The following is a 10,138-nucleotide window of genomic DNA, read 5'->3' as shown; positions in this document are numbered from 1 at the left end:
TAATAAATCCTGATCAATTGGGAATTTGTGATTCGATGTAGACAGTCAGATGCTCCTGATGTTTTATTAGTCTGTTGAAGCAGGTGCCATCTTCTTTAGGTCCCAGGCATCAAGGCTAAGGAGGCCATCAAACTGAACATACTGACCAGAGATGTTGGTCTAATCCTGGCTGGTGGTCCATGCTGCCTATTCTCACAGCATTAAAAAAGTTTTATCTACATTTAACACTCACACAATGCCATGTTTACTTAAAAGGAATCTCCATAATGTTGGAAAGTGGTTGCCAAAGTGTATGCACGTAGTCTTTAATAATATTCAAAGACCAAATGAACAAATATTGGCATGTTAATTGCTTTTTATATTTTTTGTATTGTCAGGATTTGGGAGAAGCATCAAATCATGCATTTATTTCATTAAACAGAATATTAATTTAAGACATTTTTGTAGAAACACTACAGTAAACTGTTCAAAGTTTTAATTTTTTCTTGACAGAACATTCTGCCTTTAATACTGTTGTGTTATATGGCTGTTTGCATGTAATTGATACATATAGCTAACTGCAGTGTCTACGTTTTGTTCTTTTAATTAGTGCATGTTACGTGCAGTTTCACCTACAAATATTTGGCAAAGCCTTACATCAGGCAGGGAAAAACAGGGAAATGTGAACTGCTCCTGGCAGATTTTATGATTTCAGTCTGTGTTCTCATTGGTTGCTTTCCTAAGCGCTGCTGATGACGTTTAAGAAGACGTTCATCAACATTATTAATGTATTCCTTCAAAATGGATGTGAAAAGTGGATGAGGTCAGCACTGACACATGGTTGGTTCTTGTTCCCTCTGGTTCCACAGCTGCATGCTGCTTCCCTCACTCAGCTGCTTCAGTCTCATGGGTTTGTGGCTCTTCAGTCTATAAGCCAGGGTCAGAAAGATGGAGTCAACATGCTCCTTCTCAGCAGGGTCCTTGGCTGAAGTCTCAAACAGTGGGTAATTGTAGCTGTCTGCAAAACACTGTGCCGCTGAGGTGGAGACCTCCCGACGCTCCTTCAGGTCACACTTGTTGCCCACCATGATGCGCGGCACCATCCACCCCACGGAGTGGCGGCTGCACTCGTCAATCCACTCGGGGATGCTCTCGAATGAGGCGAGGCTGGTCACATCGTAAACAAAGATGACAGCATGGACACTGCGGTAGTAATGCTCCACCATGCTTCTCCTGAAACGCTCTTGACCTGCAGTGTCCCAGATCTGCAGCTGGTGCAAAACAGAACCAGAGTTTCAAATGTTTTGAGTGCATTTTCAAATCATTCGGCTGCTGGTATTAGATTCTTGGTGGTTTAGGGAGCATTCTCTCTCACTCATCATGAAGGGATGATTATTTAACAGGGTAGGCCTGTGATTTGGTTTAACTTTAAAACATGTCTCTTCTCTTTGTCTACTTACTTCAGTATCGCCAAAGATTGTGGCATACCTTTCCGACTAAATGAATTGCGGGGTGACGAAGAATGAGATCAAGAGTCTATTTTTTCTTTCAAGTCCTCACCTTTATATTTACCCCGTCGAGCTCCAACGACCTCTCTCGAAAATCAACCCCGATCGTTGCTTCGGGGTTCTCCAAGAAAGTACCCCCGCAGAATCTGCACGTCAAACACGTCTTTCCAACATTTGAATCTCCGATGACTATTATCTTAAAGATCCACGGTTGCGCGCTGTCATAGTCGTAGTGTGAGGAGAGCTCCAGGGAGTCGTCCAGCCCGATAACGGTGCTGAAATCCTCCTCCGGTTTGTTTTCTATTGCCATTGCTCATGTTCTCGCGGTCCAGACGTGGACAACATGGAGATATCGCGAGAACTTCACAGACCGACAGATCACACACAAACTGGTCCATAGTTCGATAGGAATTTATTCCAATTTAAGTTTTAACATAAAGATTTTTATTGATCAATATGTATTTTTCGTCCGTCCTATTATTGTTTTGTTAAATATATTTATAAAATTGTATTGGAAATAGTTTCATATCTGTCACATTTTGAGTTATATACAGTATACAGTACATGGCCATAGGTATGGGATATTGGAGAGGTAAATACGTTTTGAAGTTACTTAGGAGCTGAATTACCAGGGACGGTTTAAAGACAGAGACGTCACTGTTTATGGTTCAAAACAGCCATATAAAATTTTTTAATGTCAATGCTTTCCTTCAAGGGAAATAACGCTAAACTATACCAAATTCAAACCTTTGCATCGTGCACGACACGGGACACATTATACACGAGCTTCAATACAACAGAATAGCAGTAGAGGGCGCTCAAATACGATATATAAAACGTAAACATTGGCATGTTCCTTTGTTCCAATGTCTTCAAGGCTGTCAGAATTACTTTCACCACTTTGGCCCCTCTTGGTAGAAATAATTCTTTTACACGGACCCGAATTCTGCCATCCACGCCTGGTACTTTTTCAGGTCTGTGGCAGAAACAGATTTAGAGATCTTTGTGAGCGTAATTGTAAATTCCTCCATAGTCACAGGCATCTGAAGCTCATCTTTGGAAAGGGCCCGGATCTCCTCCGGGCTCAGGCCTTGGATTCGCCTTCGCATCGCCATCATGGAGGCGTCTCTGATGAAGACAGCAGAAAAGGGAAGTGTGTGTGGGGGGGGGGTGTATGTGTTAATCTTTGCATGGAATTTTTGCCACATGCAGTTAAAACTCTAAGAACAATTTATCAAATAGCTACTGTTCCAGTAGAGACCTGATACAGCAATCACAGTAAAACATAGGTTTAAATACAGTAGTTATACATTATCATAGATGACATAGGTGATAAAACTTCATTTAGATCATTTATCAAAGACAACAATTCAAATTTCGGCCTGAAGCTGGCCCAACATTCATCCGTCTTTAAATCTGAATAATTTGTATTATGAAAATATTTGAATGCTAATCAGGACACGTGCGTTCTCACCTGCAGACATTGGTGATATCTGCTCCAGAGTAGCCCTCGATCTTCTCAGCAATCAGATTCAAGTCTACATCATCAGCCACTTCCACTTCCTTCAGGTTGATCTTTAGAAGCTCCACTCGGCCCACAGCTACATACACCCACGCACCAAATGACCTCTAGTCAGACTGGGATTGGTACGTGCCACCTTATTTAGACCACTATGATGACCATGGCTCACCTGAGGGGAGAGGAATGTAGATCCTTTTCTCTAACCGTCGGCGCAGCGCCTCATCGATGTCCCAGGGAAAGTTGGTGGCAGCGAGGACCATGACCATCTTAGAAGGGTCCTCATCCTGAGTGTTGCCCATACCTGATCGTAAAACAGAAGCAGCAACATTAAAATCTGACTGCGTGACGCAACCAAAGTCAGTCAAGGGTTAATGGTTCAGATAATATTGCACTCACCATCCATCTGAACCAAAAACTCAGACTTTACTCTGCGGCTGGCCTCATGCTCATCTGAGGTCCCTCTCCTGCTACAGATGGAGTCAATCTCATCTATGAAGATGGTTGTTGGTGCATAAAACCGAGCCTAGGACACACTGAAGTTTTAACAGATGCTGGAGAATGCCGAGATATTCACATCACTGTTCTACATGTGCAGCGACCGACCATTTCAAAAAGCACTCGGACGAGCTTCTCTGATTCGCCCCTGTATTTGGAGGTGAGTGTGGAGGAAGACACGTTAAAGAAAGTAGTCCCACATTCTGTGGCCACAGCTTTGGCCAACATGGTCTTTCCTGTCCCAGGAGGGCCGACCATTAGGACCCCCTATAAAAGAAAATCAATTTTTAAAAAGTTACCTCACAAAATACATGCCTGAAATGTCATTTTCATCATTAATACCAATGCTATTGAGGATAAAGTACTGCCAATAAAGCAGTTGATAACATCAGTGGATTCCATCATCATCAAGTAACATTTGATTTAAATGTAGTCATCTAGCTTGTATTAATGTATGGCAGTCCAAAGATACTTTCAGTAAGTTTCAAATTGTTTGTCCCACGATATCAGGAGCAAATTATTAGGAACCATAAAGATTGTTCAGTGAATGTGTTTACTGAGCAACCAACACATATTTGAGCGTTGAAACTCTATGGAAACATTTAGGCTGGTGAGAAGGAAGACAGTGCTTCTATTTTTTCTGTAATATATTATTTGAAAATAAATTCAGCTCAGCATCTTTGTGTGTTTTACCTTCCAAGGACGACGAATGCCCTTAAAGAAATCCGGCATCCACATAGGGAGAACCACAGCTTCTCTCAGCAGCTTTTTGGCGTCTTCCAGGTCAGCGATGTCATCCCTAAAGCCCAACCAGAGAAATCCGTCAACAGGACCAAAAAGAACCATTAGTTGCCAACATCAGCATGTGCATCCTACCAGTGTACATTCGGGTTACGCGACACAATATCTCTCTCCAATAAGTCTACCAGGTTACTGTCATATCCTGCACCATCAAACTTCTTCAGCTCTACATCTCCTGGATCTGCAGCCCCTTTCTTTCCCTTTTGGATTAAAAAAAGCAAATCAATCAATGTTTTTTTTTCTCGCTGTCTATATGTTAATCCAGTCACATTATCAATCAAACAGTAGTAGTCCGACCTTATCATCTTTGGCCTTGAAGCCTCGGGTGTCCTTGAATCCTGGTCGTTCTGGTTTAGGGTTGGCCTGACCTCGAACTCCAGCGCCTCTATGCTGGAAACCGGCGGAATCTCTCCGCTGCTGTTTTACACCAGTGCTGGGTCGCTTCAATGGAACAGGATTCCTACACAGACGGAATCAAAAAGAGAAAAACTTACACATGAGGATGTTAATTTTAAGTGAGTCACATATACATTCCAGGTGCAGCAATAGCATTAAACCAGTTCTGCTCTTTTCCCTATGATGTCACACAGTAAATCACGGTTACTCACAGACTCACAGACTAGAACGTCTCTATGAACTGTTTTTGTTTGTGTTATATTACAGAGGCACTATACTCTAATGCAAGGGTGGCTAAGTCCAGTCCTTGGGGGCTCTCTACCAGCTGGTTTCCTGTCCTACCAGGCAGAAAATTCTTTCTCCCAGGAAAGTTGTGTGCCACCTGGAAGTGCTGTACATCTGAAGGATATAAATTCCAGCTGAAGTGTGCTCCTTGAGGACTAGATTTGGGCACCCCTGAACTAGAGTTTGTAAAACTTCATTCTTTTTAAATGTACTTTTTAAATTCATTAATGGATGCCTTTGCAGTCTAGAGAAAAAAGGAAACTCAGTAACACTCATGTTGACAAATGCATTAAATACTGCAGGAAAAAAGTGGCTGGGTAAAAGGGAAAAAAGTCATTGGGGGGGTTAGCAAAGAAACGTCTGCACAAATACCTGTGTACTGCTGGGACTGGAGGGGGCCAAACTACTGGATCTTCGGGGCTGCACTCCAACTGGGAGGCTAAGGTTACAGTCGGCTGCTCAGACTTAAAGGTCTCGAGTGTTCCTGTGATGGATTTTACCTGTTCGTACTCTTCAGTCAGCTCCAGTCTGATCTGAAAAGAGGCATCACAACACAGAAAAGGGTAACTGCTGCTGTGTGTAGATTACTTTAGATGTTCAAGACGTAATGGCTGAGAAAATATCAACTATTGACCATAATGGAAAATAATGTATAATGTACAGACAGGGTGTTGGTAACTGACCTGCTGCCATTTGACCTTGACTGCAGGGTCTCTCAGGGTCTGGCAGTGCTTCTGGATCTGCTGTATGACACCCTCGTAGTAAACAATGGAGGAGTCATAACTCCCCAGCAAAGCATATTCCCGAGCCCTCTTGGCGTAGTCACATATTTCTTCCAAATTCATGCTGAAAAACAGCTACATGGGAAATAATATGGTAATGTTGAAAAACAGCAGTGGATTTTTTCCCCCCACGAATTAACATTAAATTATGATCTTAAAAACACATGCCGCCTTAACCTTTAGTAAAGACCAGATTCCAAATCCAGCAAGCCAGCAAGTGAATGGCTGTATTTATTTATGAAGATCATGGTGATGGGCAGTGCACTATGCAACTGATTTTGATTACAACTTTCTTTCCAATTTCTATTATATTGTTTTCCAGTTACACCCTGTCATCTCAACGATGGTAGCCTGTGATAGCTTTCTAATAGGCCCCCAACAATCCCAATAATTGTGGCAATAAATAGCACACATATCCTCACCCTAGAAGCATCTCTCAAAGCTATGCAAACAAAAAATGACTGACTCCATAATGTATGCTCCGGTTTACAAGAAGTGTTGAACAGTGAGATCATTGAAAACTAAGTGTTTTGACTCATATGTTCTATTTTGAGGTGCTAATTTTGGGTCTGATTTGCTTTGGTTCTGCCTCACAATGATGTCATAATCTAAACACGCCACAAAGAAGTCCTGGGTTCACCCCTGGCCTTAGAGGTGTGGCTTTTCTCTGCACAATAAGGATCTTCACGAGTCCTGTCTCCCTGTGGATTGAACTGAATGGATTGCCATGTGCTCCGAGGCTTGGCTCTGGAGAGTCAGGTCTGTTGAGAGAGTATTTGGTCTATTGTTCTGGAGAGAGACCAGACTATCTGCACAAACTTGTTGGTTTGTTTGGCCAATCACCCATTGCTATCCAGGTTATGCTTGACCTGATGAAAAAGCAAGGTTAGGCTCTCATTAGTATAACTCCCAGAAGTGATGCAAAAAAAACTTCCTGATAACCTCTGCAGGTCAACATCATCAAATGCTACTAACAGCTCAGCGCCATCTGTGGGTTTGGGTCCCCAGGTTGTGAAATACTCCCAAGAAATGGGGAATTTCGCAATATTTTTACTACAAACATCCACGAGGTGATATACCCGGATCACAGGCAGTTTCTGAGAGTTGTATTCAAAGGCAGGGGCGATGACTACATGACTCTGCCATTCAGCCTGTCACTGGGTCCCTGCACCTTCACCAAATGTGTCAGGGTTGCATTAGCATAATGGACCAAGTAGAGGATTGGGCTCAAGTTGCAAGCTCACTAACACTGATGCATATCCAAGCACTGGGCTTTTCAATCAATGTACAGAAGAGTTCAATGATCCCAAGGCAACAGTTTTGTTCCATTGGTTGGGCATATGCGAGCACATCTGCAAGGGCCAGGGCTGGCGGCATTTCGCCAGTCTTGCTCAATGTCAGTTGGGACAGAATGCATTTCCAAATAATTTCGCAGCTGATAGGCAAAATGGCATCAGTGTTCATGGTGGTTTGAGCATTTCCACACTGGTCTCACTGGTTCTGGACACGGCATCTCTTCCATGCAAGACGGTGATAACACCATGATCCACACATGTTCCTAGTCAATTGATCCTGGGACCAGACCTTCTCTCCTGAGGTGTTCCCATCTATGGTGGTGCAAATATGGTGCCGTGTTGGCAGGGTGGAGGTGGGTGCAATTGCCTCCACAGCAAACACCCATTGCCTCCTGTTCTTTTCTATAATGGACTGTAGTGAACCGACGGGGACGGATGTGTTAGTGCACTTGTTGCCCAACACTCTGCTGTATGCATATTCCTCAGTGGAAAGGATTTTGTTGGTGCTAGAGAGGGTCCACAAGCAGGACTGAAATGTGCCTCTATTTATTTGCTCAACTGTGGATTTGTTAACATTGCTGTTGGAGTTACTGGATAATGGTCTTTTGTATTATACAATTTATTTGGTAGCCATATCTAATGGCCATGGTTAAATAAAGTGATGTCATGTGCTCACCCTCTTACCATGTGATTCCTGAAGGGATCAGTAGGTTAAAGCCTGTAATTAAGCCCTTATTGCCTCGGGTAATTTCGATTATTTTGCTAGAGGCTCTTTGCGGTCCTCAATTTGATTCAATTGAGTCTGTTGATACTGCTGTCAGTTTGGGCGTTACCAAGCACTTACCTATGATTCCAGTTGAGAAGATAGGCACATGGACACAGTTCTGTGTTGTCTTCTTTGAATGGAAATTATGTCACTGACCCAACCTTTACCTGTAGTATAGTATATGGTACTGCACAGTAGTAATAGAAGGTCACACAATATCATAGACTGCTTTATGATCAAAGCACATTGAACCTTGGAAGATGACGTATCCTAGTCCCTCAGAGCCTTTGATTACATGCTGTTTGGTCCTGTTTCTGCATGAGCCTGGACCAGTCCTGACTGACTTGTTAAAACAGTCAAGCGTGCAGTCAATGCCAAATGTACATCATTAACTTCATTTGTCTTGACAGAACTCTACTGTTTTGTTCCTAAATGGCTACATACTGTATAACTGATCCATAAACTAAGGTGCAGTCTCTAAAAAACTTTCTTCTTTTAAGCAGTGCATTTATGTGAAGTTTTTGAACTACAAATAATTGTCAATAAAAAAGGGAAAAGGCTAAAAGGACATTCCTGATTTCAGTCTGTTGTTCATCGATTGCTTTCCTAAACACTGCTGATGGAGTTTGAGTAGACCTTCAGCTGTCCTGTCAGCTCTAGGCTTGATTCAGGGAAGAGGACATCCCCGCCTCGTATATTCTAGTCAATGTTTTCCTCCCAGGCCTGCAACAATCCCAATCAAATAAATAAAATAAAATGATGCTAAACTTTCTCAAATACATATCCTCCCTTAATGCCCAACACTGGACACAATATTCACCAGCCTTTGCCCCATTTCAACAGATTTACAGAAGAGGGTTCTCACAATACGACACAGACAGACTGACTGACCAACTGGCCTAAAAACAAGATGCCACAAGATGCACATATTCACTATGGCATTGTTTCATTTACAAAGATCTTGTATTGCCGACGGGAAAGTCGGACCACTATGCAAATTCTTCTCCAGCACATCCCAAATGTTCTCACTGGGATTAAGGTCTGGACTCTGTGATGGCCAAACCACGCGTGAAACTGACGTCTCATGATCCCTGAACCCCTCTTCCACAATTTGAGCCCAATGAATCTTGATATTGTCATCTTGGAATTTGGCTGAGCCATTAGGGGAAAAAACTCCATTGCTGGAATAATCTGGTCCTTCAGTATCTTCAGGTAGTCAGCTGACCTCACACTCTGAGTACGTAACGTTGCTGAACCTGGACCTGAGCAGGTGCAGCAACCTCAGCTCAGAGCTGCCACCACAGGCTTGTCCAGTCAGCACTGGGCATGATGGGAGCATCACTTCATCTGCCTCTCTTGTTACCCTGACGAACAGGAACAGGTTAAATCTGGACCCTTCAGACCACATGACTTTCTTCCACTGCTCTAGTCTCCAGTCTTTATGGTCCCGAGCAAATAAAAGCCTTTCCCCCACCGATTAGCCTCACTGATTAGCGGTTTACTTAAGGCTACACAGCCGTTTAGCCCCAACGTCTTTGGTTCCCTTCATATTGTGCATGTGGAAAGCTCTTTCAGTAGTAAACACAGCCCTGAGATCTGTTGTTCATCTATGATTTGATTTCAATAAACATTTAAGTGATTGCCGATCCCAACAGCTCAGCACTTTTTTCCCAAACACATTTCTTCCAAGGGAGTGAGAGAGAGAGAAACAGATTCATAGAAGCACGCACACTTTATTACACAAGACCTTTTATAAAGCAAAACTCTGCATCATTCAGAGGAATAACAGTGAATTATGCTCATTATCCAATTTATTCAACCCTATTCTAAAACTCTGTGGTGGAATGGACTGCCCGCAGCATCTGTAACAAGCTCACACATTAGTAGGGTTGAGTGTTTTGCCCTACTGAACACTCACAAGTATGTAAGTTGGGAAGGACAATAGATTTTAAAAACCAACAAACATGCACACAAAATACTGTTAGACCAAACCAATTCACCTTTTAAAGAAAGAAAAGAACTCTGGATGTTGAATATAAAACCAAGTAAAAATCACACAACTAAAGCTTCTAAAAATCCCCCCCCCCCCCCCCCCCCCCCCCCCCCCAAAAAAAAACCTTTTAAGAAAAGTTCTTTGTGCAACACAAACCTGAGTATTATACAGTGCATTGGCTTCTCACTCTCACCTTGTAGTCTCAACAGAGTGACATCTTAATTCGCATTCACAACATTAACACAGCAAATTATAAACCCTTATGAATGTCCAGTTTAAAACATGGGAACTTCGTGCTGTCTGATCTCCCAAATGA

At 42.7% G+C, this 10,138-nt stretch overlaps 2 protein-coding genes across 4 annotated transcripts; both read right to left on the bottom strand.

Moving 5' to 3' along the window:
• Window positions 1-342: 342 nt before the first annotated feature.
• Window positions 343-1,817, bottom strand: LOC101062381 (ras-related protein Rab-33B). 2 transcript variants are annotated; one of them, XM_003961648.3, is made up of 2 exons: window positions 1,540-1,817; window positions 343-1,250 (listed from the first exon to the last, which is right to left on the bottom strand). In XM_003961648.3, exons 1-2 carry the CDS (start codon window positions 1,795-1,797, stop codon window positions 804-806), a joined length of 705 nt encoding a protein of 234 aa, XP_003961697.2. In that variant the 5' UTR covers window positions 1,798-1,817; the 3' UTR covers window positions 343-803. The 2 variants fall into 2 exon arrangements, with proteins under 2 accessions (XP_003961697.2, XP_011604970.2); XM_011606668.2 differs by having other exon boundaries at window positions 343-1,244.
• Window positions 1,818-2,008: 191 nt separating this feature from the next.
• On the bottom strand, window positions 2,009-5,855 carry LOC101073053 (katanin p60 ATPase-containing subunit A-like 1). Of its 2 annotated transcripts, XM_029849752.1 has the most exons (11): window positions 5,670-5,843; window positions 5,487-5,519; window positions 5,359-5,417; window positions 4,603-4,765; window positions 4,381-4,505; window positions 4,198-4,303; window positions 3,613-3,771; window positions 3,406-3,532; window positions 3,179-3,310; window positions 2,962-3,088; window positions 2,009-2,615 (listed from the first exon to the last, which is right to left on the bottom strand). In XM_029849752.1, exons 1-11 carry the CDS (start codon window positions 5,829-5,831, stop codon window positions 2,417-2,419), a joined length of 1,392 nt encoding a protein of 463 aa, XP_029705612.1. In that variant the 5' UTR covers window positions 5,832-5,843; the 3' UTR covers window positions 2,009-2,416. The 2 variants fall into 2 exon arrangements, with proteins under 2 accessions (XP_029705612.1, XP_003961657.1); XM_003961608.2 differs by having other exon boundaries at window positions 2,010-2,615; window positions 5,359-5,519; window positions 5,670-5,855.
• Between the last annotated feature and the right edge of the window lie 4,283 nt (window positions 5,856-10,138).

This window comes from Takifugu rubripes, chromosome 1, assembly GCF_901000725.2.
Source record: "Takifugu rubripes chromosome 1, fTakRub1.2, whole genome shotgun sequence".
Taxonomy (NCBI): domain Eukaryota; kingdom Metazoa; phylum Chordata; class Actinopteri; order Tetraodontiformes; family Tetraodontidae; genus Takifugu; species Takifugu rubripes.
This window is presented reverse-complemented; position numbering and strand designations above follow the sequence as displayed.

What these genes read in the sequence shown, in the direction of transcription:
- LOC101062381 (XM_003961648.3), bottom strand. Translation starts at nt 1,797, where the DNA reads ATGGCAATAGAAAACAAACCGGAGGAGGATTTCAGCACCGTTATCGGG. An exon ending in TCGACGGGGTAAATATAAAG is followed by an intron (nt 1,251 to 1,539) that starts GTGAGGACTTGA and finishes GTTTTGCACCAG; the next exon opens with CTGCAGATCTGGGACACTGC.
- LOC101073053 (XM_003961608.2), bottom strand. Translation starts at nt 5,831, where the DNA reads ATGAATTTGGAAGAAATATGTGACTACGCCAAGAGGGCTCGGGAATAT. An exon ending in CGTAACCCGAATGTACACTG is followed by an intron (nt 4,304 to 4,380) that starts GTAGGATGCACA and finishes GTTGGGCTTTAG; the next exon opens with GGATGACATCGCTGACCTGG. An exon ending in GCATTCGTCGTCCTTGGAAG is followed by an intron (nt 3,772 to 4,197) that starts GTAAAACACACA and finishes TTTCTTTTATAG; the next exon opens with GGGGTCCTAATGGTCGGCCC.